General features: G+C 42.7%; 1 protein-coding gene across 6 annotated transcripts in view; it reads right to left on the bottom strand.

Moving 5' to 3' along the window:
* FAM13A (family with sequence similarity 13 member A) overlaps window positions 1–15,084 on the bottom strand; it is a 121,081-nt gene extending 105,997 nt beyond the window's left edge. For 3 of the 6 annotated variants that reach the window (XM_066186384.1, XM_066186385.1, XM_066186386.1), the window contains exons 1-4: window positions 14,991–15,084; window positions 12,274–12,463; window positions 9,412–9,621; window positions 948–1,128 (exon numbers count right to left, since the gene is read on the bottom strand). In XM_066186384.1, the coding sequence (XP_066042481.1) occupies window positions 948–1,128; window positions 9,412–9,621; window positions 12,274–12,463; window positions 14,991–15,017 (608 nt within the window). In that variant the 5' untranslated portion in view covers window positions 15,018–15,084. Of the gene's footprint in view, window positions 1–947; window positions 1,129–1,250; window positions 1,296–9,411; window positions 9,622–12,273; window positions 12,464–14,990 lie in introns of those variants that run through there. The other 3 variants (XM_066186387.1, XM_066186389.1, XM_066186388.1) reach the window with 3 other exon arrangements.
* Between the last annotated feature and the right edge of the window lie 7,332 nt (window positions 15,085–22,416).

The raw sequence follows: 22,416 nt of genomic DNA, 5'->3' as shown, positions 1-22,416 counted from the left end.
GCTTCATGAGACTCAGTTTTACTAGACAACTCAGTATTAGTCCAGAGCGATATTTTACAAAGATCAATACAAATGCAACATTGATACAAGGAACTCACTTGTCTCTTCTTGGTGATATCACACATCTTTCAAGACTGATGACTGAACTAAACTGCTTAAATGTCCAAGATCTTGGATGCCAGCCAGTGGGTTCATTGCAGAGGTGAAGGTGCTAACACTGCACTGCATCACTGCAGTGACTCAACACAAACCTTCCCACTCAAGAATGTTCTCGCACCTGGAAATAACGGTTCTGGCTACTGCTGCAAGCTCCACCAGCACACAAAACACATCTTCATCACAAGCACCCAGGAACCGTGCCCAGTGAAAGAACTCAGTAAAACTATCGAGTCCAGTAAGGAGTTTTAAGAGACCAGTGGGTCTTCACAAGCTCCAGAGCCCCTTCTGAATACACTAGAAGGACAGAGAGCCCAGAATCATTGGCTTCTGAGGGCAGACACCAAATCACAAGGCCAAACATGCAGACATTATGCAGTATCCATGCCTTGAAACTATATAGCAGCTGGATACTGCATTGGAGTCCTTTTCCACCAAGGATTCTTCTGCCAAAGCCTTCTGGAGCACTCATTAACTGATAGCAAAGGAAGAAACCTGTATGAGCCAAGCCACCTTGCAGTGATACAGTCTGAAAGCCTTTTACTGTTACACATCTGCTCTGCTACCAAAGCAGTGATACAAAACAGCCCAACAGTTTAGCAAACAGCACGAGGAAATGAAATGGGAGAGCAACTCCACTTCCATTTGGCTCAAAAATAGCTTTAGCACTGAAGTTTAACACAGAGCCCCAGTCACCGCCTCCATCTGATCACCCTGACAAATTAGATTTCTGACATCTACATTTCTGGCCACCTGCCAGCAAACAGGGAAAAGTAAAAAGCCCAACTTACCGAAAGCAGTTTGGTCCAAATACAATGGCAAGATTGCAAAGATTCATCCTGTTCTCTACGTGATGCTCAGCAAGCTTTATCAGGAACTGGCACAGGTACTTCAGCAGGCGGTAATGAGCATAAGGCAGCTCTTTAAGGAGTCCTTTCAAGTTACTTTCCTTCTCCATGTCATTTCTAGAGTCTAGGAAAAAGAAGAGAAGAAAAATGTATGTATATGGGCTTCTTCATTGCTGTCAATTTAATTACATGGGTGAGCAAGCAGTGGGAGCTAAAATTCACTCCTGCTTCTGCTCAGAGACACACAGCTCCTCAGTCTTCCTCAGGGAACACACATGTTTCTCATGAGGCTCACCCTGGCCAGTTAAGGGCGCCACCTCATACCTTTATGCTGTAGCCTTTTTACTGAGCAGATTGAGCAGTTACTAACAGTCAGCTAAGAGCTTTAGAGTATGTTTATCCCCACCTGGCACAGCTAAATCTGCTTTAACTCCCTCTCTACCAGATCCTCAGATTCCATGCTCCTTCTGTCATCTCTACTTCCCAAGCCGTTCTTGTACTATTAGTTTCCCTTCCCATGAAAACCTTCAAAAATAAGAAAGCAAGAGTGGTAAAACAAAGCCTCCTGAAATTCACAGTGTTACAACAGCACTACAATACCTTATGTGGATAACAACTCTGCTACATATTCAGGAGGGAGTCTTTCTTATAGGGAAGAGACTGTTCTGGGCACTGCCACACTTCAAAACGAGTCAAAATGTGGCCTCATGTTAGAGAGTAGCCTTGTTATACTGCACAATCTTCTAGAATTTAGGTATGAATAAAAGTTTTCCATATTGAACTGAGTCACATCCAAATATTAAAGTAAAAATTGCATAAACTTCACAGATGCTGTGCTTGTACAGACCCAGGCGGTGAACACAAGCTTGGCCTCACACGCAGCTTCTGCTTAATTGTGTCTTGCCGCTGGAATTGAATTCAAGTGCAAAATTTTTTGCTCCCCTCCTCCATCACAAAAATACCTTCCAAAAAGTGATTTATACCCACCAAAATCTTGGGTTTATGTGTCAATAAAAGCAAAGTCTTGAAAACAAGTCAGTATTGCTTTCCCTTTATACCAAAACAGGATGTATTAGTCCTTGCAAACTTTAATTTCTACTCTCCATGAAAGTGAAATGTTACTGAAACTTTCACATATGCACGAAAACCCCAAGGACCCGCAACATCCTTTCCAGACAGAAGACCTCATGCCCTGAAGGTTTTCTGCACCGATCTAATTATAAGCAGTGTCCATTAGCATGAGGCCATCTGTGCATTTCTAGTACTTTTTTCCTCATTTATTAGCCTTATGGGTTGCTGGTGCTGCTCTGCTGTATGCCCTGCTACCAGCACACAGAGAAGACTGGCAGGAAAACATCCCACAGCTTGTGTTGCAAGAAACAAAAAATAAATTTACATTTGCTCCACCTTTTCTTAGAGAGAAACAAAAGGAAGGGAAAACAAAAATCTTTGAACACCATCTAATGTATGTATAAATGCTTCAGAAGTCTCGTCTTTGTTTTTACTTTCATTTCCCAGAAATATTCCAGAGCTGGGAGAACAGTGTTTCAGGAGTAGAATGCTTTGAAAAGCGGTTAGTTGTGAAAATTAGCATCTGTATAAAAATATAGGAAAGTGACTCCTGTGAACTCAGCCACTGGGCTGCAATATTATTTCTGTTTTACAATAAGACTTTTTTTTGTGGCTAATAAACAGGATTTATCCTGTAAATAGTTCGGCAAACAAATGAGGTTTCTTATATACTTATTTGCCACTTCATATAGCTGAAACTTGAGGGACTTCACGTGCTTCCAAGCTTAGGATTCCTGCCTTACCTGACACGCCTAATACTCTACATGGCAAGAAAGCCTTTTTATATGCATGCTGAATTCACTTTTTTGCACCTGTTTTGGTACCACAGACTTAGAATTAATTCTTTCATCACAGCATACCAAAGTTTAAAATGCCAGTCAAATCACAGGACCAAACATTTTAACCAACTGATTAATTAAATCCTTTTCTTCTACAGATAATAAATTAGCTCCTTCAGAAAAGTCAAATATCAAACATGCATGAAGCAGATGAGACAAAAAAATCTTATTTGCTTGCTTATCACAACCTTTTTTACAGTTACAGAGAGGAAAAAAATCATGGCTTAGCTACTAGAAATCAGCTTGGCAACAGCAAGAAATCTGATCCACTACAGCAGAAAAATTTCAGGAGGCCTCTGAAGACTGTATTAAATGGAATAACAATAAGGAATTTCAGTGAATTTGTATTTGCACTGATCAAAGTGGACTGTACTGTCTCTGACTTGATTACTAATTATCTTGTTATGACACTCAAAAGAAAACAAAACACAACTAATTTCCATGTAGCCAAAACATTAAAATTCACCTCCAAACATACTTTTCTTCAGACAACAAAGCAACTAGCACAGTTTTCTACTACAAATTGCTTGCAGTTACGATAAGGAAAGCCAAAGCCATCTCTCAGAAAAAATGTACCTCTTCCACCAGCATCACTCTGTCATCTAATTAGGGAATGCCCTTGATAGCTAATTGCCTGTCTGAGTCTCCCACTGGGACTTTAGACTGATGGGTACTTTTTCATTTACTGGAGGAATTTCCATCCCTTCCAAACTAGAAAGATTCTAACAACCACCACAAAACATTCTGAACACAGGTTTGCACTCTGACAACAAACAAAGCGATTGGGCCTTAGTAGTATTTTCTGGGTAGGATGTCCCTGTTCATTAAACATGACGTTTTATGGGGTGTGAATCAACATCAAAAATGTTATTGCTGAGCACAGTCAAACCTTTGTTCATTTCTGTACTTTCAAGAACAGAGACAGATACCACATCACAAGATCATGAGAAATTACCCTAATTGAAGGACACAGAGACAATGAGTAACATGAGGTAGCAAACCCCATTTACTGAGCCATCAAATTCCTTCTCCTTGTGAAATCTAAGAAAGAAAATAGGGCTTTGCTCTCTCTCCTCCATCTCCAGTGAAAAGACAAGGGAAGGAACTCAAGTTTTTCTCGCAAAAGAATCCAAAAAACAAAAGAATTTGTTGATTCTTCCGCTGATAACATTTCATGGATTTCAGCTTTATTTTTAAAAATTCCTTTTAAAATTTGTGGTGAATCTCAACCACAAAGTATATGCACGCATACACAGTATTCCATGCACTTCGTACAGTTTTCAGGTTAAGTCTGCTACTGCTATCCATGACTGTATTTCTTCAAATATAACAGCTTTTCAACTTATCAGAGAGCAAAACCAGTCTTCAGCCATAACAACAATCCGTTCTTTGGAGCATTCCTCCTCCTTTTCAGTTTGTTTCAAAGTCAGTCACTAAGGTTTACTGAGCTGGTAGTCACTATCAGAAAACCATCAGAGCACCAGAGTGGTTTATGCTATTCATGATTTTCAAGCACTGCATATCCAATTCTTTTGTAAATTTTGCCTAGGGAAAAGGAGGAAAGTAAGAATGAAGGCTAAGAGGAAGGTGCTCTCAAGGCAGACAAAGACATTCAACTTTTTTATTTTGTGAGCCTTCCGAAAGCCATGTGCAATAGACAGCATCTCAGCCGAGGCCTGAAAGTGAAGCCTAGCTAGGTGTGCAGTCAGGAAGGGCTTGAAACCAAGAACAAAATAGAGGGGATTGGGCTGAAGAAAGGAACAAAACCAGAAGCCTCAGGCCATGTCTAGGTTCAGCAGCCAGAGGACACAAAACACAGAGGACCACAGAAGCCAGCAAGGGCAGCTGGCACCTCAAAGCTGAACTAGGGACTCATTAGTGAGGAACAAGTCAAGGATACAAGTGAAAAGGACAGGCAGTCTCTCCAAAAATGTTAATTAACTAGAAACAGGAGATTCAACAGTGTAGGAGGTACAGACAAATTTGTGAGGGTGTTTTCAGTCTCATTTAATTTCAGCATACACCCACAGCTCACAACAAGAGGGACATATTTTCCAATAGTTCATGCTATTTCTGAACATATTGAGTGTCTCTGACACTAGAGACACAATCTAATTCCCCAGTTCATCTCTGTTTATGGTACTCCTTCATGCTGCCTGAACTTCACTAAAGATAAGGAATTTCCTGCAAACAGGTGCACGTATCGGTTTTGCTCAAGTCTCAGATGGTCTGATCCCAAACAACTCCAGTCTGGGAGCACTGAAGCCACATTACCACAACACCCTAGCCAATTACCTGTGCTGTGAAGTGAGGAAGAGAGGCCACTGCTCAGTGTCATACTAGCACTGCACAGGTGCCAGCTGCCTTGCATGCTACCAGGCTGGAGGGCAGATAGAAAAGCTTGCATCTGTCAGCAGCTCTCAATGTGCCCTGGGAAGCTGATCCTTGGCACAGAGGCAGCAGGCTGTGCACTGCAGTACCACGGCACCCACTGGGCTGTGAGAGGAATTAAAGCCTTTCTTTTCACCTCTGCCATCTATGGGAAGTGGGACTCCCGTCTCTCTCTGCCAAGACACGTTCTGCTTCAGACACCATCCTTCAGACGTGATCCTGCCCCACAGGGAAAAAAAATCATAGCTTGTTGCCAACAGGAGCAGAAATGTTGTAAGCCCTCCTCATAAGAAGGCTGTCATCACAATCCAGCTTGAGACACCTCACTCTATCATTACGGCACTTTGCAGTGCTGTATTTATCCTTCATTCCAACATACAGGAGGAAGAGCACACTTCTTTCGCAACTCTGGTGAGTGTCATCTGCATAAAAAATTCAGTTCCAAGAGTTTTTACTGCATAACAAATGCCACCATCAAACAGAAAACAGAAGTTATTTCTCTAGCTTGGAAATAGCTCTGATAACACTGAAACGACAATAAAAGTCAAAGGAAAAGGTTAACATCATGTCACAGGAGCCTGGAGAATCACAGATATCTAATGAATCAGATTTGGTGCACTGCTGCAGTTACCATGCTTAAAAGGTCAGCTCTCATCTATTCATTTTCACAGTCATTGGTCAGATTGAAATTTGACCTCTAAAATCCCCCAACACAAGCCATATTTTTGGTTCTGCTTGTTCATGTAACTCAAACAGCTGCTGGCTACTAAGTGTTCTGTAAACTGACATGTTGATCCGGAAAGGAGCTGCTCCTTCCCTTCCACTGCCTACTATCCCTCTCCCTGAAAAAGGCAAGGCTGTTCACAGGCACCAGACAAAATCATGCCAGCCATCACAGGCTGTGAGCAGAAGGAGGTATGTGAAACAGAACTCACATCTTGCTGCTGTCCACTGAAAAAATATAAATTCTATAGGAGGAGCAATGTCAAGAAGCCAGAGTGACGAAATAGCATTAAACTTAATTAGACTGAGTAAGAAAGGAAGACAGAGTCTGTATTTCACTGCACCTCCACTGGAGGAAGGAATAAAACAACAAAAAAGATGTTTACCGTACAGTAGCACTTTGTCTTGATGAAAGCAAGTGACCCGTGAAAGGGGTAAGAGCTGTGCAGTTCCTAGTACACACAGATGTCTTAAGATTCAGTGATCACGATACAGAAGATAAGGAATGAAAAGCCAGAGGGAAGAAACAAGCTCAGGCAGGGATTGCTGCATGGGAGCTGCTAATTTCTGGCTGAAGTTTCTCAAAGTACAGCCCTCCCACGAGTGGGCACAGCTCTGCTCTGCAGCAAAGCCTCAGCCACAAAAGAGATTGTGATGGACATTTTTTACCCCAGAACTCCCCATAAGGAGCAGCCTTTATTTGTCAGGCATTGTGAGAAGACCAGCCAACACCAAGGTCACTATCAGTGTGTCCCTGGCCTGCGCTTGCAACACACATCTCCGATCAACATCATTTACAGAGAGGCCCTTCCCAGCTCCCACTGCCACTGTCCTTCTCCAAGGGCACAGAGAGAATGCCAGGACACACCAAAATACACTATATGATGTTTTATGGAACTGCATAGTCCTGGCATTACACTGAATATTTATATAAACAAAAGTATTTTAGGGTTTGAGGGCAGCATGCAGAGCTCTGTTTCACACAACACTGCACAGGCTGCAGACAGCAATGCCAAACCAGCTGTGTGGACCTCCTGAACACCAACAGGACAGCTTCTCTCTTCCATAACAGGGCAGATTATTTCTCTTTGATTTGGTAACAAATTTGATGGCTGGAATTGAAAAAGGTTACAGCTACAGGTAAAATTTGTAATTTTCAGTCCAGCTATTTTTAGCTAGAGGAATCACTCTCTAACCATTTTGATGGTAGGTAAAGTAACTATGTTCTTCTCAGGCCAAGATCTCAGCTGGCTTAAAAAATGCTGATAACAACCCCTAAAAATACACCAAAAGAAATCTAACATAATCCTAAAAAAACATTTCCCATGCAAAGCTTCAACAGGAGGGAATACAGAGATTGTGACAGAGCTTGTATTTGCCTTCGCTGCAGACATGTCGCAAAGTGGCTCCAGATTCAGAGTTATTTTTTAATAACCTGTTGACTCAGAAACAGTTTGACCTACTCTCTTCACAGTTTACAAAATGAACACCCAGGCACGCACTCTCCTGGTACCATTTTGCAACCAATACCCTTGCACATACTTTGATAAGTGAACAGATAACTCCCGCAATCCTGCACAGTTGGTTGATCATTTAACTGCAAGCAAATGCCCACCTACCACTTAAGCTAATCTGAACACGACGAAAATCATCAGTGCCTCTCATAACTACTCGTTTATGCTGTATTTCCTAGGGCGTGAAAAACCCTTCAAGTTTTCTTCAAACTTTACAAAAGCCTTCCCCTTGCCACAACAGCCAACTTGCATTTTTCAAATAAGTCTTTTTTCCCTAATCAAAATTACAATGGCATTAAGCCTGAACTTATTGTGAAATACAAGCAAACTTAGCTATGAAGACACGTCACAGTTGGATGGATTTTTGCAGAACTGGGTTCATAGGTTACACCAGTAACTTTATTTGGAAAGAAGAAAGTTTGGTGAGTGAATCTGCTTAGTAACAATATCCATCTCATTTCCCTGGAAAGTACTGGGGGGATTTTGCCTTTCCTGTAGGAGACAGAACAAATTAACCTTTCCACAAACAGCACTGTTCGCAAAGGACATCAGTAGTTGCTGATACACCAATATGACCTTTGTGGAAGAGATATGGAACAGCAAAGGCGTGACTTACTTATTTATTACTAATTTACACTTAAGCTGTGATTTCTGAGAAAGAACATAATTAAATACAGCTCATGAGTCAGACCTGGTGAAATCTAGAAGTCCCCAGAGAAAGCACAGCAATGACCAGAAAAAAATGACTTTCTAAAACAATAGCACCTTCCTACACAACACTTCCCGAACCCTATCCTTGTGCCCCAGACAACTTTACTAAATAGGGAAGGTATTTTACACAGTCCACAAACAACCTACAGCTGAAATGTCTGCATTCAAGGTAAAGCACAAAGCTCTTCTCCAGTGCACCACCAACACTCTCTCCAGCCCAAAAAACAAAAGAAATAAAGAAAACACATGGCACTATTCTCACTCCTCTTGGAAATGGCTAAACCTCCTCTCCTACTGAAGGCAAGAAAAGTGGAAGGTGTAGACCTCAAGACATGAATGTGAGAACCTCCTCTGCATTCTCCAGTAACTTTACCTACTTACCTTGCAACTTCTTAAGAAAAGATAAAGAAGTGTTGACTGCCTGCAGCAAGAGAGATGAACTGTCAGTGACCCATATGGTCAAGGAACAGGGCCAACCACCACTTATTCCACCTACCACCACCAGAGATTGTCAGATACAGATGAAATAGACTGAAACTTGCATAACTCTCTTCAAAATGATTTCTCAACTTTCCACAGCAGAAGTGGTATTCTGTCCTATGGTTGATCCACCACTTGAAGGTGGATGAGGGGGTGTAAATAAAAGAAAAAAAAGAAATCTTCCAGGTTGTGTGCTACAACAGGGAATAAAACAAAACCTGCTGTTACTTGCAAACTGGTTCTTTCTTTTGGTGGACAATCATATTACTTAGTGTGAAGCAGAAACTTTGGCAGTGTATGCTTTCAGCCCGATCTGACAAGCAGATGAAGTTCTCATTTCTCAAGAGTCCAGTACAATGAAAGTGCCAGAAACCAACCTATGAAACAAAAATAAATCTATCTATTAATCTGTGCAATTATTTTATACAAGCATACCCAAAGAAACCAGCTGATCATTTCATTTTTAATTCCACAGATATAACTGGATTAGAAAATCATAAATAGTCCAGACTTTACCAAATACATGAGAAACATTTTTCTGCCTCTTGTAACAGAACTGCACATCTGGGAGCAGGTAAGAGCTGAAGCCAAAGGCAATGAGAAACAAAGTAAGTAAACTAAGAAACCAGTTACCCAGAAAGAAAGTGCATTGAAGGATGAAGACTACCTCTCACTTACCCTGATAAAGCTGAATGAACCTGGGATGTAAGGCAGACGTGATAATTCCATCTGGCAACTCTCTCAGAAACAGTTTCAGCAGACTGGCTGCTGAGTACACATCACCATCTCTAGCGAGTTCCACCTCTTCCCCACAATCGTACCGCAGACGCAGCTGCTCCACCATTTTCACGCTCCCGTTGACCCTGAAGAGTCCCTCCTGTGTCATACCTGTAATTATATATTGATTTAAGATTGAGCTGAACCACCACATCCCAGTGACATGATGAAACAGATATTCTAGTTTAAATAACACACATGCAGTAATACAAACAACGGCAATTAATACACTACAATATAAAAAAATACTACTTTGTCCTCAGAAACTCCCTCTAGTCAGGTAGTTAGATTATGATAAAAAAAAAATACTAATGACAAGATCTTGAGGCCTGGGAAACTATTTTGAGAACCCACAATACTGCAATGCCACTGAGCTGTCTCACACGATGACAAACCAACTGAGACAAGACATTTTCCATTGGGATATTTCAACAGAAAAGGATCCTATGAAGGACTGACTCTACAAAACACTTCTGTTGTTTCATTTTTGGAAGTAGCCCATCACCTTGTGCAGGACTGCCATACTCACACATGTGATTGCTTCCAGCTTCATGTTCTAGGGTAACAGGTTCTCACCCATGACCATCATGAGGCAAAAATATCTGAATATGTGCTGAGTACAGCAGTAACTCCATAGTGAGTTCTACAACTTCATGATAGTAGGAAATCTCAATGAGCAAATAATGTATCTTGGACAGCACAAAGCCCAAAGTATTTCACAATGAAAAAGAAATGGTATAGATCACTACAGGCCAGACACCCCACACCAGGAAAAGGAGATGTACAAAAAAAGGGAGGCTTCAACAGAGAAAGCCAGACTAATCAAACTGAATTGAACAGCACTTTCTAGGCATTTGTTAAGATTCAAAACCTTCTGTGAAGACCCTAAAACTGATCCCTATAAATTATTTTCTCCCTAGAACACTTTTGCAAAAATTCTGCCTTTCTACTACTGTGTCTATAGACCTGCTTGTTCTTCCTCAGAAGCGTAACACTAAGAGGATCGAAATATGTATTGTTTTCACCAGTTCAGACTAGACATCAAGGAACTGCAATCTGACAGAATGCTTCCAGGCCAGGAAATCAATTCTGAGGCAGCAGAGTTTGTAGAGAAAAATAATCTCTTTTATTGCACCAGAAGACAAACACTGCTCTACTAAGGGGAAAAAATGGACAAGCACCCAAACATTTTACTTGAGTTATATGAGATACTGTTGGCAGTTTGTATTCCTGCATTCCCAACAAAATGCATTGTGACATGCTGTGCTGCCATCTCGAGGGCAGAAAACGCCTCATCTCAATAAAGATTTTTGGTTTTGCAGCACTAGGTGAGCAAACGCCACAGCCCCCACACAGATCAAACTTCCTTCTCCCTCTCACTCATCTATGGAAATAAAAAGGCTAGAACATCCTGAAAACAGTAAATAGAAACTACTAAATACAGAACAGGGAAATTTGGCTTCATCTATAAATTTGGAAATAGGCAAACTTAGTTTAAAGATGAAGCTGCCCAACAGTCAGCTCACCCTGGGTATCTGGGCCCTTGTTAAAAATGCCTTCACAGTTAACTTCACCATTAATTCACAAAATAAACCTTACACAGATACGGGACACCCATTTCAACAACTTCCCATATAAGAGGGCATCTTTGAGATATTGCTTGCATTTCTGAGAAAAAGAATGGCCTTTATCGGGGCCAGATAATCAACCTGGCATTCAGAAGCCCAACTAATCTTGCTGCAGAGTAGAAAACCTGGCTTGTTTAGTCCACATTTGAGGCACAGTCGTGTGGGATTCCAATCTTTTTATGGAACACAGAACAACAGCCCACAGTTAAGAGTGTCTGTCAGTTTCTGGTTTTGATTAAACCCTAAATGATGGAAAGCTTTTTCCATTCTTTCTTCTCCAGTGTCCTAGCAGTCCACTTTTCAGGCAGGCTGAAGTAGATCAAGCAAGATGCTGCTGTGTAAAGGTAGGAGCATGTTTTAAATTTGTGTTGTACATTAATCCAAGCTAATTTTCAAGCCATGTTTGCATCCATGAGGTTCTGAGGATCTATCAAGATACAGTCACAGAATCTAAGCCTCTACAATTGGATTATCATTACTGAGTAGCTGAGAAAAAAACCTTAGGGTAAAACCAGATGCAGCTCCTTATCAAATGAAATTACCACCACAAACCTTTTCTGCTGCTGACCAGATACAAGATGCCAGCCATACAAGACATCTGTGCACCAGTGGTGCTCTAAGTTTCTGCAAGGAAATGTATTTCAACTCAGGAACTAAAGTCCCATTAAATTAATGCAAAGAAAAGCTAAGAATTGAGCTTACTTCCTTGAGGGGATTAATAGTAACCGGAATATATCTGAAAACCTGTAAAAACTTGTATTCCTTTCCAGTAATATTCTCTGATGGGATGTGTGTGTATGTGCGTGTGTGCGCCTGTGACTATACAGATAAAGTGTTAAAGACAAATGTTTTGCAACTGGAATACGACACAAACCTTCACAAATGGAATACATCCCATTTATGAACTGAACAGCTTGTTTATGAGTGTGCTGCTACCGAACACTGTAGTTCACCTTTATAAACATACTAAAAAGTAAGTTCAGCATCAAGACAGGAAAAAAAAGAGAAAGAAGCAAACCACATACAGTAACATTCTTTGCCTGTGGTTCGTGCCACAAAAAACCCCCACATTCTTCCCTTTGAAGAGTTTTACATAAAGAGTGCTCCTAAGGAGAAGTGACTCCACTAAGCTTACCATGCTTGGTGAGGTACTCCACTATATTCCACACAACTATCGGGATTCCATTTTTGCTCAGTCCCTGCTGCTGGAGCTCCAGAAGACTTACACCAAACACCTTTGGACAGGTCATGTCCCTCTGCTTGTTCAGTGGAAGCATACCTATCTTTTTCATGTCCTCCTTCAATCTGACAGTCAACTTACTTTGCTTAAAGGGGCAGAGGGAAAAAAAAAAGTGCATTAGTCACATTTGCTGCAGAGGGTTGTGTGGTCACAAAACAAGCACATCCACCAAAACTGGCTTTTATGCTCCAGCATAAGGGTTTGGCCCAACTTAGTTTGAATACACAGGAAAAAAAACCTCTGTGAAGCAGGAAAGTAAAAATGAACAGAGAAAACAGTAGAAGAGGAGCAAGAATGTAGGTAGTCTGTAGGTAAGGGAGAAAGACTTTTGCAGACAAGCTTGTTGCTACAATAACAAGTAACTGGGAGTAAGTAAGCAGGTGGCTGCTGTTGTTAACTCATGAAAATCTCAAGGGTTACAAAAGCAACTGGACAAACACAAACAATCCCAATACACCACCAGTAGCTCAGCTTGTCTCCAGGATGTCAGGGCAGTACTCTGGAGAAGGTTCACTGCACGCTTCTTCCAATTCATTTTCACCACTGTCAGGTGAGAAGGATGCTTATGTAAGATTTTCTGTTACAGTTAGTATCTGCTAAGTCTGCAATTTAATTGCTGAGGTTTTAAAGTTAGAAAAGGACTATGTAATCTAATCACACATAACAAGGGGGGGGGGTGGAAAACCCACTGTACAATAAACCCTTAATCCCTTAGGTTCTTCTGGAGGCACACTATTCTCACAAGTTTTGAGTTGTAGTGACAGAGCAATCATGGGAGGATAGTTAATAAAACCAGGGGAATAAAACAATACGTGATTAATTTATGGGACTGATAATAGGCAGAAATCTTAATCAGCCTACAGGACTGCACATTTGGGAAGACACCTCAAGACAGAGCAGCAGCATCACCCGCCACAGTCGCAATCACGCTGCAGGAACTGGGAGCCACTGCTACCACGAAGTTCAGCCGGTTTAAGAAGCCAACCATAGGCATGGTGCTTAAAAATAAACTTATTCCTACTGTGTTTCATTAACAAACTGGTAGTAGAAACTACACACGGACAATGCTATGTAGTAACCCAAAAAAGTGCTCAGACTCTTGCCTAAGTCTTGACATTTCACTGTGTTGAGACAGATTTTATCATGGCATACATACTTTATTTTAAACAAGCCTTTAAAATGTCTTCACTTGAGACACAGTATTTTTACTTTAGTCTGTAAGCAACATGAACATCTGCTATGTTGCTATTAAGCATGACTGTCCTTTCAGATATAAAATGATCTGGCAGTTGACTCACTTGGCTGTGCTTTTCCCATTAAATAGTTATTTGAAACATATGTGTGCTCTACAGTCCCAGGTCCTACACAACAGTCGTGTGATATTTACAAAAGATGCTGCTTATATAAACATCACAAGTATGTTTTATTATTTGTGAAACAGAACCGCAATATTGCACTATTGTGACAATCTTATAAATATTTACAATGAACAGTAGATGATGCATCAGTGTTTGAACTAAAATTTGACTAACATTAAAATACCACATCTCTTTTAAAAAGACATGTCCCCGTTCAGGATTAAATGAATAATAAACAATATTTATTCCAGGCAGAGACATGACAAGGGAAAAAAATCATGTAGACTAGGTTAAATTCAGAAGACAGCAAAAATCCTTTGAGCAGTTTCTGGGCAGCTGTGATGCTCAGGGAGCTTTTCCAATTAAGGCATTCAATTAGCCTCACAATCTTGCTCAGTTACAGGTTTCCAGCCTGTTTCAACATTCGAAAACCTGAGACACTGAGTTGGATTTACTTGGGGGAAACTCACTGTTTAAATCTGCACGAGAACCGACAGACATTTGCCATGTCCACAGAACCAAGAGGAAATTTTTGAGCTTGTTTCAGGATCTGAAGGGCTGCACTAACTAGGAACACAAAAAATTATGTGGTTATCCAAAATACACATCTAACCAAAACCAAAATAAAGCCATCCCCTCAAAACAGCTCTTAAACAAAGAGTTCAGTGTTATGTTGCCTTATAGATGGAAGATCTGACTTTACCCAGGGAAAACGTGTCCAAGTATTAATGCCACTGCCGCTGACTTCCAAGACTGGGAAAGCAACTTAATCATCCCTGCACGATGCCGCCAAAAAGTGCCGCCCAGACACTCGGAAAAAAAGCTATTTATACGCCACAGGGACGCACTTTTACAGCTCCTCCAACAACTTTAACGCAAGGAACGCGGCAGCGCAATTGCTCTCTGGGTTTATTAAAAAAAAAAGGGGGGGGGGCGCTAAAAGAAAACCGCCTGGAATCGCCTTAACGAATCTTTGAGCGGCAGATGCCGAGCGGGGAGAAGGAGAAAGGAAAAAAGAGAAAGAAGAAGAGAGAAGGAGAGCACAGATGGAGAGCGCTCGGGACGAGGAGAAGGCGCCGGGCCCGGACCGGCCTCCCTTGCCGTGGCCCCGCGAGGGACCCCGGCGGAGGGCGGCGGGAGGAGGAGCAGGCTGATCCGGCCGCCATCCGGCCGCCCCCGCTCCGGGCCGCGCTCGGCCGGCAGCGCCGCCCCGCTCCCGCTCCCGCGCCCGTCCCGCCGCCAGCCCCGACTCACGCGTACGGACAGCGCCCCGGCGCCCATGCCGGCTGCCGCTCCCGGCGGGCCCCCAGCCGGCGGGAGCCCCGGCCCCGAGGTGCCGCCCGCCGCCCCGGCCCGCCCCGCGGCCCGCGGGGGGAGCGGAGCCGGGCTCCTGCCTCCCGCCGGAGCGGCCGGGAGGGCTCGACGGGGGTGGCTCTGCCTCCCGGAGCTTCCCCGGGTCGTGGCGAGCGGAGGGCGGGTCCCACGGCTGCACCGGGCGGCCCCCGGGCAACACCGAGGCCCCGGGCCGGGCTGCCGGGACCTGCTGCTCGGTACCTGGCGGGGAGGGGAGCCGCTCCGCTCGTGTGCGACCCCGGGCTCGGGCACAGCCGCTGGAAGTGTCGCCGCGAAGCCGCTGGGCCCAGTAACGTTAGCGCGGTTGACCCGCACCCGGGGGTGCCGGCCAACCGCCACTGCGCCCGCCCGAAGGGCGAACGGACCCGGGCAGCGTGGCCTGGAGACCGGGCCGAACAAACCCGTGTGCCGCCACACTGCCACGGCCCCGCAGAGCGGGATGCCGTGCAACACTTGGCCCGAGTCTGGAGAGCGTGAAGCAGTCCGAGCCTTGCCCTCCGTTATGGGTTTCCATCGAGGGATATGTTGGTGAAATAAAGGTTAAAGCGAAAAGTGGAGGGGAGGACACCCCACACAGCTGGCGACTGCCAGCTGTCAAGGCATGGCAGTGGTAGGGAGAGAGGAATGTATTTCCCCCAGTGCCCTTCTCCCGGTCACTGCCGCCCAGAAGCGGTGTTTGTCCTAGAAATTCAAATTACGCTTCAAACCAGAACTAGGGAGTTGAGGCATTTGACTTTTTTTTTTTTTTTTTTTTTTTTTTGTGGGACCAAAAGCACAACACACACGTGCTTCTTTCTACATCCGCTCAGATGTAAACACCACGCATCAGGACCTGAGCATCAGGGTAGGAGGGAAGGTCTTTGGAAAGTGCCTCTCAGAAATACTTGACTCTGGCACAGGGACAAAAGGAAGTCTGGCCAAGTAGAGAAAAGGAGAGGAAGAAGAGTGATCTCTTCCATGTTCAGTTTCTGTTTTCCTCTCTAAACCACTCTAACCCGAAATTACAAGTTTCCCAGTTGGTAAGTTTACAAAAGTTAGACCTAGTTAGCATTGACATTTTAACAGTTAGCGTTTGTTTTTTACTTTAGGACTCTCAAAGTGAATTGATATCCTCCCTCCTCTATCCTCCTCTTTACTGTAAGCCTTTAACTTACTTTTCACATGAATCACACACAGCCCTTTCCTTCTTAATCCTAATTGCAGCTTCACCGGGAAAACCAGTGTAGTGCTTCAAACTGTAATCCAGAGAGGGAATGATGAGAACCTACAACTCCTTGGAGACTGCAATGGGCAGTGAGGAGTTCAAACATGAACCCACAGCAGTGAACAGCAGCTACAGCATTAAGGCTTTCATAAATACATGTCAAGAGGTAGCATGCTCATTCTACGAAAAGCAAGACCAGAAATCAAGCTTTAGCAATTGTTTATGAGAGCCTAGAAAGTCCCATTTTCTGTCAAGCCACTGGAGCACTTGAGGCTATGACAGGCTGGTAACTTTTCTCTGTGTTGATAAAGACACTTCAGTACTGGCTTTAAGTCTCAAGAGAGCTGAAGGCCAGCATACTTGTTTCCTGGGTGTCAAAAGAATCACACCTAAACTACAACTTCCACAATCGTCTTTGTCCCCTCCTGACTTTACACAGGGCCAACAACCCCTGTGCAGGGCAGAGAAAGGTTTACCTCAACTTGTCTTTACCCCAGCCTGGAAGTAAATGGATTCCTTCCTGTACCTTCCACCCTTCCCACAGAGACACGTTTCTATATATCCTGAAATTCTTCTCCTCCCTGCGCTGAAGCACCGCCTTCAGGGTGACTGTTCAAAAAAAAGGTGTGATGAATTGGGATCAGCAGTAAGTACTTCTGGTGCCACAGAAATCAGCCAAGATGCTGTGGTATTTGACTCTAGGTTGTGTTTTACTCAGGAAACCTTCACTATTTTCCTGCAAAAAATTCTGAAAATCCTTAGAAAACAAAAATCAGCAGCAGTCATGCCTATCACAGAGAAGCAGAAAATTCCCCAAAACCAACAACAAAAACACACCTCAGTATACAGCTCCCATTATGCCATTTCAGGTTTTCTGGCTAAGATGTCACATCAAACAACTGTCTCTTCCCTTTTCTACTCTTGAGGAATGTAACATTGCATGGACAGAGCAACTGCAAGATGAATATTTAAGCAACTTATCACAGAATATGTCTAGAGCCATGAGAGCTCAAATCAGAGCAAATGCATTGTGAAAGACTGGTACAAAAGTCAGAGAGATCCACAAGTTTTGTATAACTGGCTTTTGTCATAATCATGCCCACCTACTTTGGGTCACACGTTTGTTTCCTGTAGTTCTCAACTATGTTATATTTGTGTAAGAGTAGCTCAATGGCTTTTTAACATGCCTGTCTTTTCAGGGCAGCCAACAGAATAAATTCACTAGCTGAGATGCACCCCTCCATCATCTTCTCGCTACTTCCACATAACTGCTAAATGCTAATATAAAAGCATTGCAAAGAACAGGCTGATCGTGCAATGAATCAAAAAGGAAAAAAAACCAATCTTCCCTTCCACTTGTTTACAAATAAGGCATTTAACCTCAGATGTTGAAACAACATTCCCAGAGGGGAAGAACAGCTAGGGTAGTGTTAGAAGTTCAAAGGAACTGCCTTGCACCTCTTCTGTGAATGATGCAATATATTGCTTTAACCTGATTATTATTCATCATTTCCAAAGTGACAGCAGAATTCAACACCCATTTCATCAGAGCCAACATAAAAACAGGCTGCTGTGAATTAAATGATTACAAGGCAGCTCTAGAATCCTTGAGCATTACTCTGTTCCCTCTTGGCTAGCCCAAGCAGCCAGCTGCAGGACACTTGCTGTGACCTTCCAGGGCACTCACGGGAAGGTCAGCCCAACTAAACATGGGGCATACTCTAGTGAGTAAGACCTGTCAGCTACAGGTGAGAGCAAGAAGCAAAACAATAATCCAAAAGCAGCTGGAAATTGCCAGACAAACACATGAAAGAGAGTAGGTTTAGATTAGATATTAGGAAAAATCTTTACTGTGAGAGTGTTGAGATGCTGAAACAGGTTGCTCAGAGAAGTTGTGGATGGTTGATTCCTACAAGTGTTTGAGGTTGGATGGAGCTCTGAGCAATCTGGTCAGTGCAAGGTGTCACTGCCCATGGCAGGGGTGTTGAAACTATGTGATCCTTGATGTCTCTTCCAACCCAGGAAATTCTATGATCTCGCTGAGACATTTGTCTGTCACTGAGTAAATAAATACTTGTTATCCAAAAATCAATAACAAGACACCTTTTCATGGAGAAAAAAAAAAAGACAAAGGGCATGCAATACAAAACATGTGATTCACTTCAATCATGACATCTGTGCAAAGATTTTGGAGTCAAAATAAGGATGATTTTCCCCAGGATGTTGTTCTTGTAAACAATTAAACATTTTAAACATCTAAAACTAGTATTAATAAGGGGTGGTGGTAGTGTTGCTTTTGTGAACAAATACGTGGCTATCTTGCGCTTTGGATGAAAACCAGAAAGTGAAAGGGACTAGAAATTATCTTGTTTTCCTTTCATTGTGTTGTCCAAATGAAAAACAAACAAACATCCATGAAAATCCACTAGGCAACATATGGAGGACAGAAAATTAAATCCAGCATTTTTGAGAGCTCTGGTATTGAAAGATGGGACAGGGGTTTATTGTGTGACTCTCTTCCAATAGAAACCCTACAGAAATGGCAGGTTGAATTTTTAGTGTCTTCATATCACCTTTGCCTTTCTAGGCAGGGGAGGATGTAGAAGAAGGAGAAATCTGATTCAGCAGTTATAATTCTAAAGTAGGAAAATAAATTGTTGTTCTTGAAACACAATCTGCAATTTCATCAAGCCTGAATAACATTGTCCTGCTGCTCAGTATTATCTTGTTATTTTTGACATCCCACTTTATTTATTCAAATTTTTTCTTAAGAAAAGGCAGTATTTGTTGGAGGCAGTCATTACAAGTGACTTCTCTGAATGTCAAATATTCTGAATAATGAGTCATCACAAGCAGTACTGCAAAAGGAAGCAGTGGTGATAAATAGGAAAAGAGGATTTATAAAGAAATTACTTTCTATTGTAGGTCAACAGTAAAAATGTACAGTACCTACATTTTGAAATAGTATTGGAGGTGAGGGGAGTGATTAGAGCTATTCAGAAAGATAACAGTGGTCCCAAGTTGGTGATGAAAGGATGTCTCACCTCATAACATGGATGATGAAAAATGGGATTTTGTGGGCTCAGGTCCCTTTTATCCTCCCTTTATGTGTGCAAGACTGAGTAAATGCTGGCTAAATGAAGGGCTGAGTATGTTGAACACTTTTCTTTAGCTCAGAAAGAACAGAAGGTTTCATTACACCAACATACAGAACAGAGGAATGTATGTGACGTAAGATTTTCTACCAAAACCTTGCAGGGGCTGCCCATTGTTATGCTTTGAAATGAAACCTGTTAATCATTTCCGCCAAGCTGCCACCACTGCCAGCTAAACATCAGACCTGCAGGGCCTTCCCTGGCCACATTTTAGCCTGGATTTCTCTCCTTGACCACTTGGGACAGAACATTTGTAGATATTTGATGACTCTTGAAGTTGAAAACATAAAATAAAGCAGCTTATAGAATTGATTTAACTGACTAAATCAATTGCCAGCTATTACCTGACTAATCATTAGCTCACTAATCTCTACTTAGTGACACACAGGTATTTTTAGAGAGAGGTTTGCCTCTTACTGTTGCTGCGGTGATTTAAAATTTGACATGGATTTGCAAGGAGTTCAAATTGTTTATGGCCAACTACATCACAGAGGTGTTTTAATTAAAGCAAAGATAGGAAAAAGGTTTTTTTTCCAGATCCCAGCATCCTTCAGTAATATGAAATTATTTGAGAATTAATATATCTTGAGAATTTGCGGGCTCTAAGTAACAGCAACAAAAGGAGGTCCCTGAGCGGGCAAAGATCATGGAGATTCATTGCTGCGGGGGAAGAAGCGTGTTCCACGCGGCCTAACTCAGGCTTGCATCCCCATCTTGTGGCAAAAGGGGATGGTGCAAGGAGCAAAAGGAAAATCTCGCCGTGGCCGAGGCTAACCCGCGGTTTCACAGCCAACCAAGCAGCCGGGAACGCATAGGGAATGTCCTCGGCTCGGCAATTGCTGCCACGCCGTTTCTAATCTCACGCCTCATCAATAGCCCTGCCCCATCAGTAAAAGAGACTCAAAGAAAATCCTGACGTGGTACAAAAACCAAAACAACAACAACAGAAAAAAACAAACGAAACCAGCTAACAACCCCCCCGCCAAAACCCCACCCCAAACCAACACTGCCCCACGCACCAAAATACGTGTTTCTACAATCTCAGCGCAACTGCACTCCGAAGGCTTTCACTTGGTGCAGAAAGTGTCTCCATCCCAGCACCGTGGCGGCCAGAAATGTGTTTGCCGTACTTCAGGAACAGCATCCTCTTCTCAATCCCGTTTTAGCAGGGGAAACCTGAACTTAATTCCATTAATTTCATGGATTGCTGGTAAGTTTTGGGTCAGGTCTGTAAGTAAAAACCAAGCATAAAACCCCGAACAGCAAACAAAAAAAACAAACAAAGAAACATCCCCCCCCCCCCCCCCCCAAACCAACCACCAAATAAAAAACAAACCAACAAAAAACCAGCAACAACATCAACCCAACAAGGCATGGAAAGATCAGAGTGCCAGGAATTGTAACAAGCCTGCAGCAGAATAATAAGACTTCACTAGAAACCCTGTGAGAACAACGATGAGCTTTAAAAGAAGAGAAGGAATGTTTACTCCCTCTTTCCCTCCCCGTCTCAGCCCCTACCTCAGGTTGTGAGTCAACCTTAGCAATTAAACTGTTAAAGAGCAATAGTTTTAAAAGAAGAGAGAGCACCATTTCTCCCCTATCCCACAGTGAGCTACACTATCCTAGAAATTATGCATGGTGAAACCTGCACATATTTTTAAAACGAGGTAGATCCAGGCAGCAGCTGGCAGGACTGCAGCATGCTCAAAGATGTGTAGGATGTCCATGGGACAAGATGAGTGTGGCAGCCTGTGCTGCTGTTCAGACACACATCTGGGAATATTAATGGGATAGCTACACTATTCAAAAACCCCCAAAATTTTCAGTCTCTGTTTCCTGGCCTTGAAAACCAACATCATCCAGCCTCTGTGTCTGTCTACACCTCTATGCCTAATATAGTCCAAGGAACCCTGATTTAGATGGATTGAGACCCCACTAGAATCTGGCTGTGTATGGGGCAATGTTGGACAAGCTCAGCTAACAGATGGCAATAAGGCAGCCTTAGCCAGAAGTGAAGATTTAGGCTTAAGTCAGCTGAAAAGAGAATCTGAGCTCTTGAATCTGGGCTTGACTTTGTGAAAATGTTGCAACACAGCCTCCTGTGTTTGGGATGCTGCTATTTGTAGAGTTCCAGTCACTCCAGGCAACTGTCAAAAAGCAGGGAAGAATTTCCAGCATTCCCCAGGGAGATACATGAAGTAAGAGTAATAAAAACAGGAGGACAATAAGTGGTTGTTTGGTTTTTATTTTTTGCTGTCATATTTTGGTAAAGGAAATCTCTTCAGTATTACACATCAGAAAAACTTCCTCTTTCAGTGACCAGCTACACATGACAGCCCAGGTTTTCTTTTATTTTCCTGAAATACAATTTTTTTATGTTTATGAGCTTAATCTTGCGGCCTGTTTCAGGAAGAGCTGGCAGCTGTGTCCCCACTGCTGCGTGCCCAGGGCATGGCTGGCAGCAAAAGCAACATAAGGCAGTGGGGCCAGCTGCTCAGAGCAGTCATTTTGCTCTTTAGTAACTCTCTTTTTCTCAGTGCCTCTCTGCACTACAGATGTAATAGCAATCTTTGCAATGAGGGAAATATATCCACAAAAGATAAACCTTTGCCATGATTGTTACAAATTAACTTGGTGGCCTCAAAGATGAAGTACCAACTGTCAAATTACAGTCAGTCATCCACCCCCTTTAAAGTGTGACTGGGAAGAAGAAGTACTTGCACGTCTCCCAACTCAAAATGTTGTGAAGTCCTACTGACAGTGGACCATGGCTATAAGCATTAATTATTTTGTCAGAAAACTTTGTTTTTATTGGCTTTGAACATTGCAAAAGGTGCAATGTGAGTTGAAGTTGCCTCTGAAGAGCCAAAACAGAGAGGTAACTGAAATCATCTCCCTTATTGCAGGGTAAAATGAAGCAGGATCAATAGGAGAGAAATGTGTAGGCTAGGACTAAATAAAACTTCTC

The sequence above is a fragment of the Chamaea fasciata genome, unplaced genomic scaffold, assembly GCF_029207755.1.
Source record: "Chamaea fasciata isolate MVZ Bird 193981 ecotype frontalis unplaced genomic scaffold, bChaFas1.0.hap1 SCAF_6, whole genome shotgun sequence".
In the NCBI taxonomy this organism is placed as follows: Eukaryota; Metazoa; Chordata; class Aves; order Passeriformes; family Sylviidae; genus Chamaea; species Chamaea fasciata.
The sequence above is the reverse complement of the archived record's forward strand: the minus strand, read 5'-3'. Positions and strand labels throughout refer to the sequence as shown.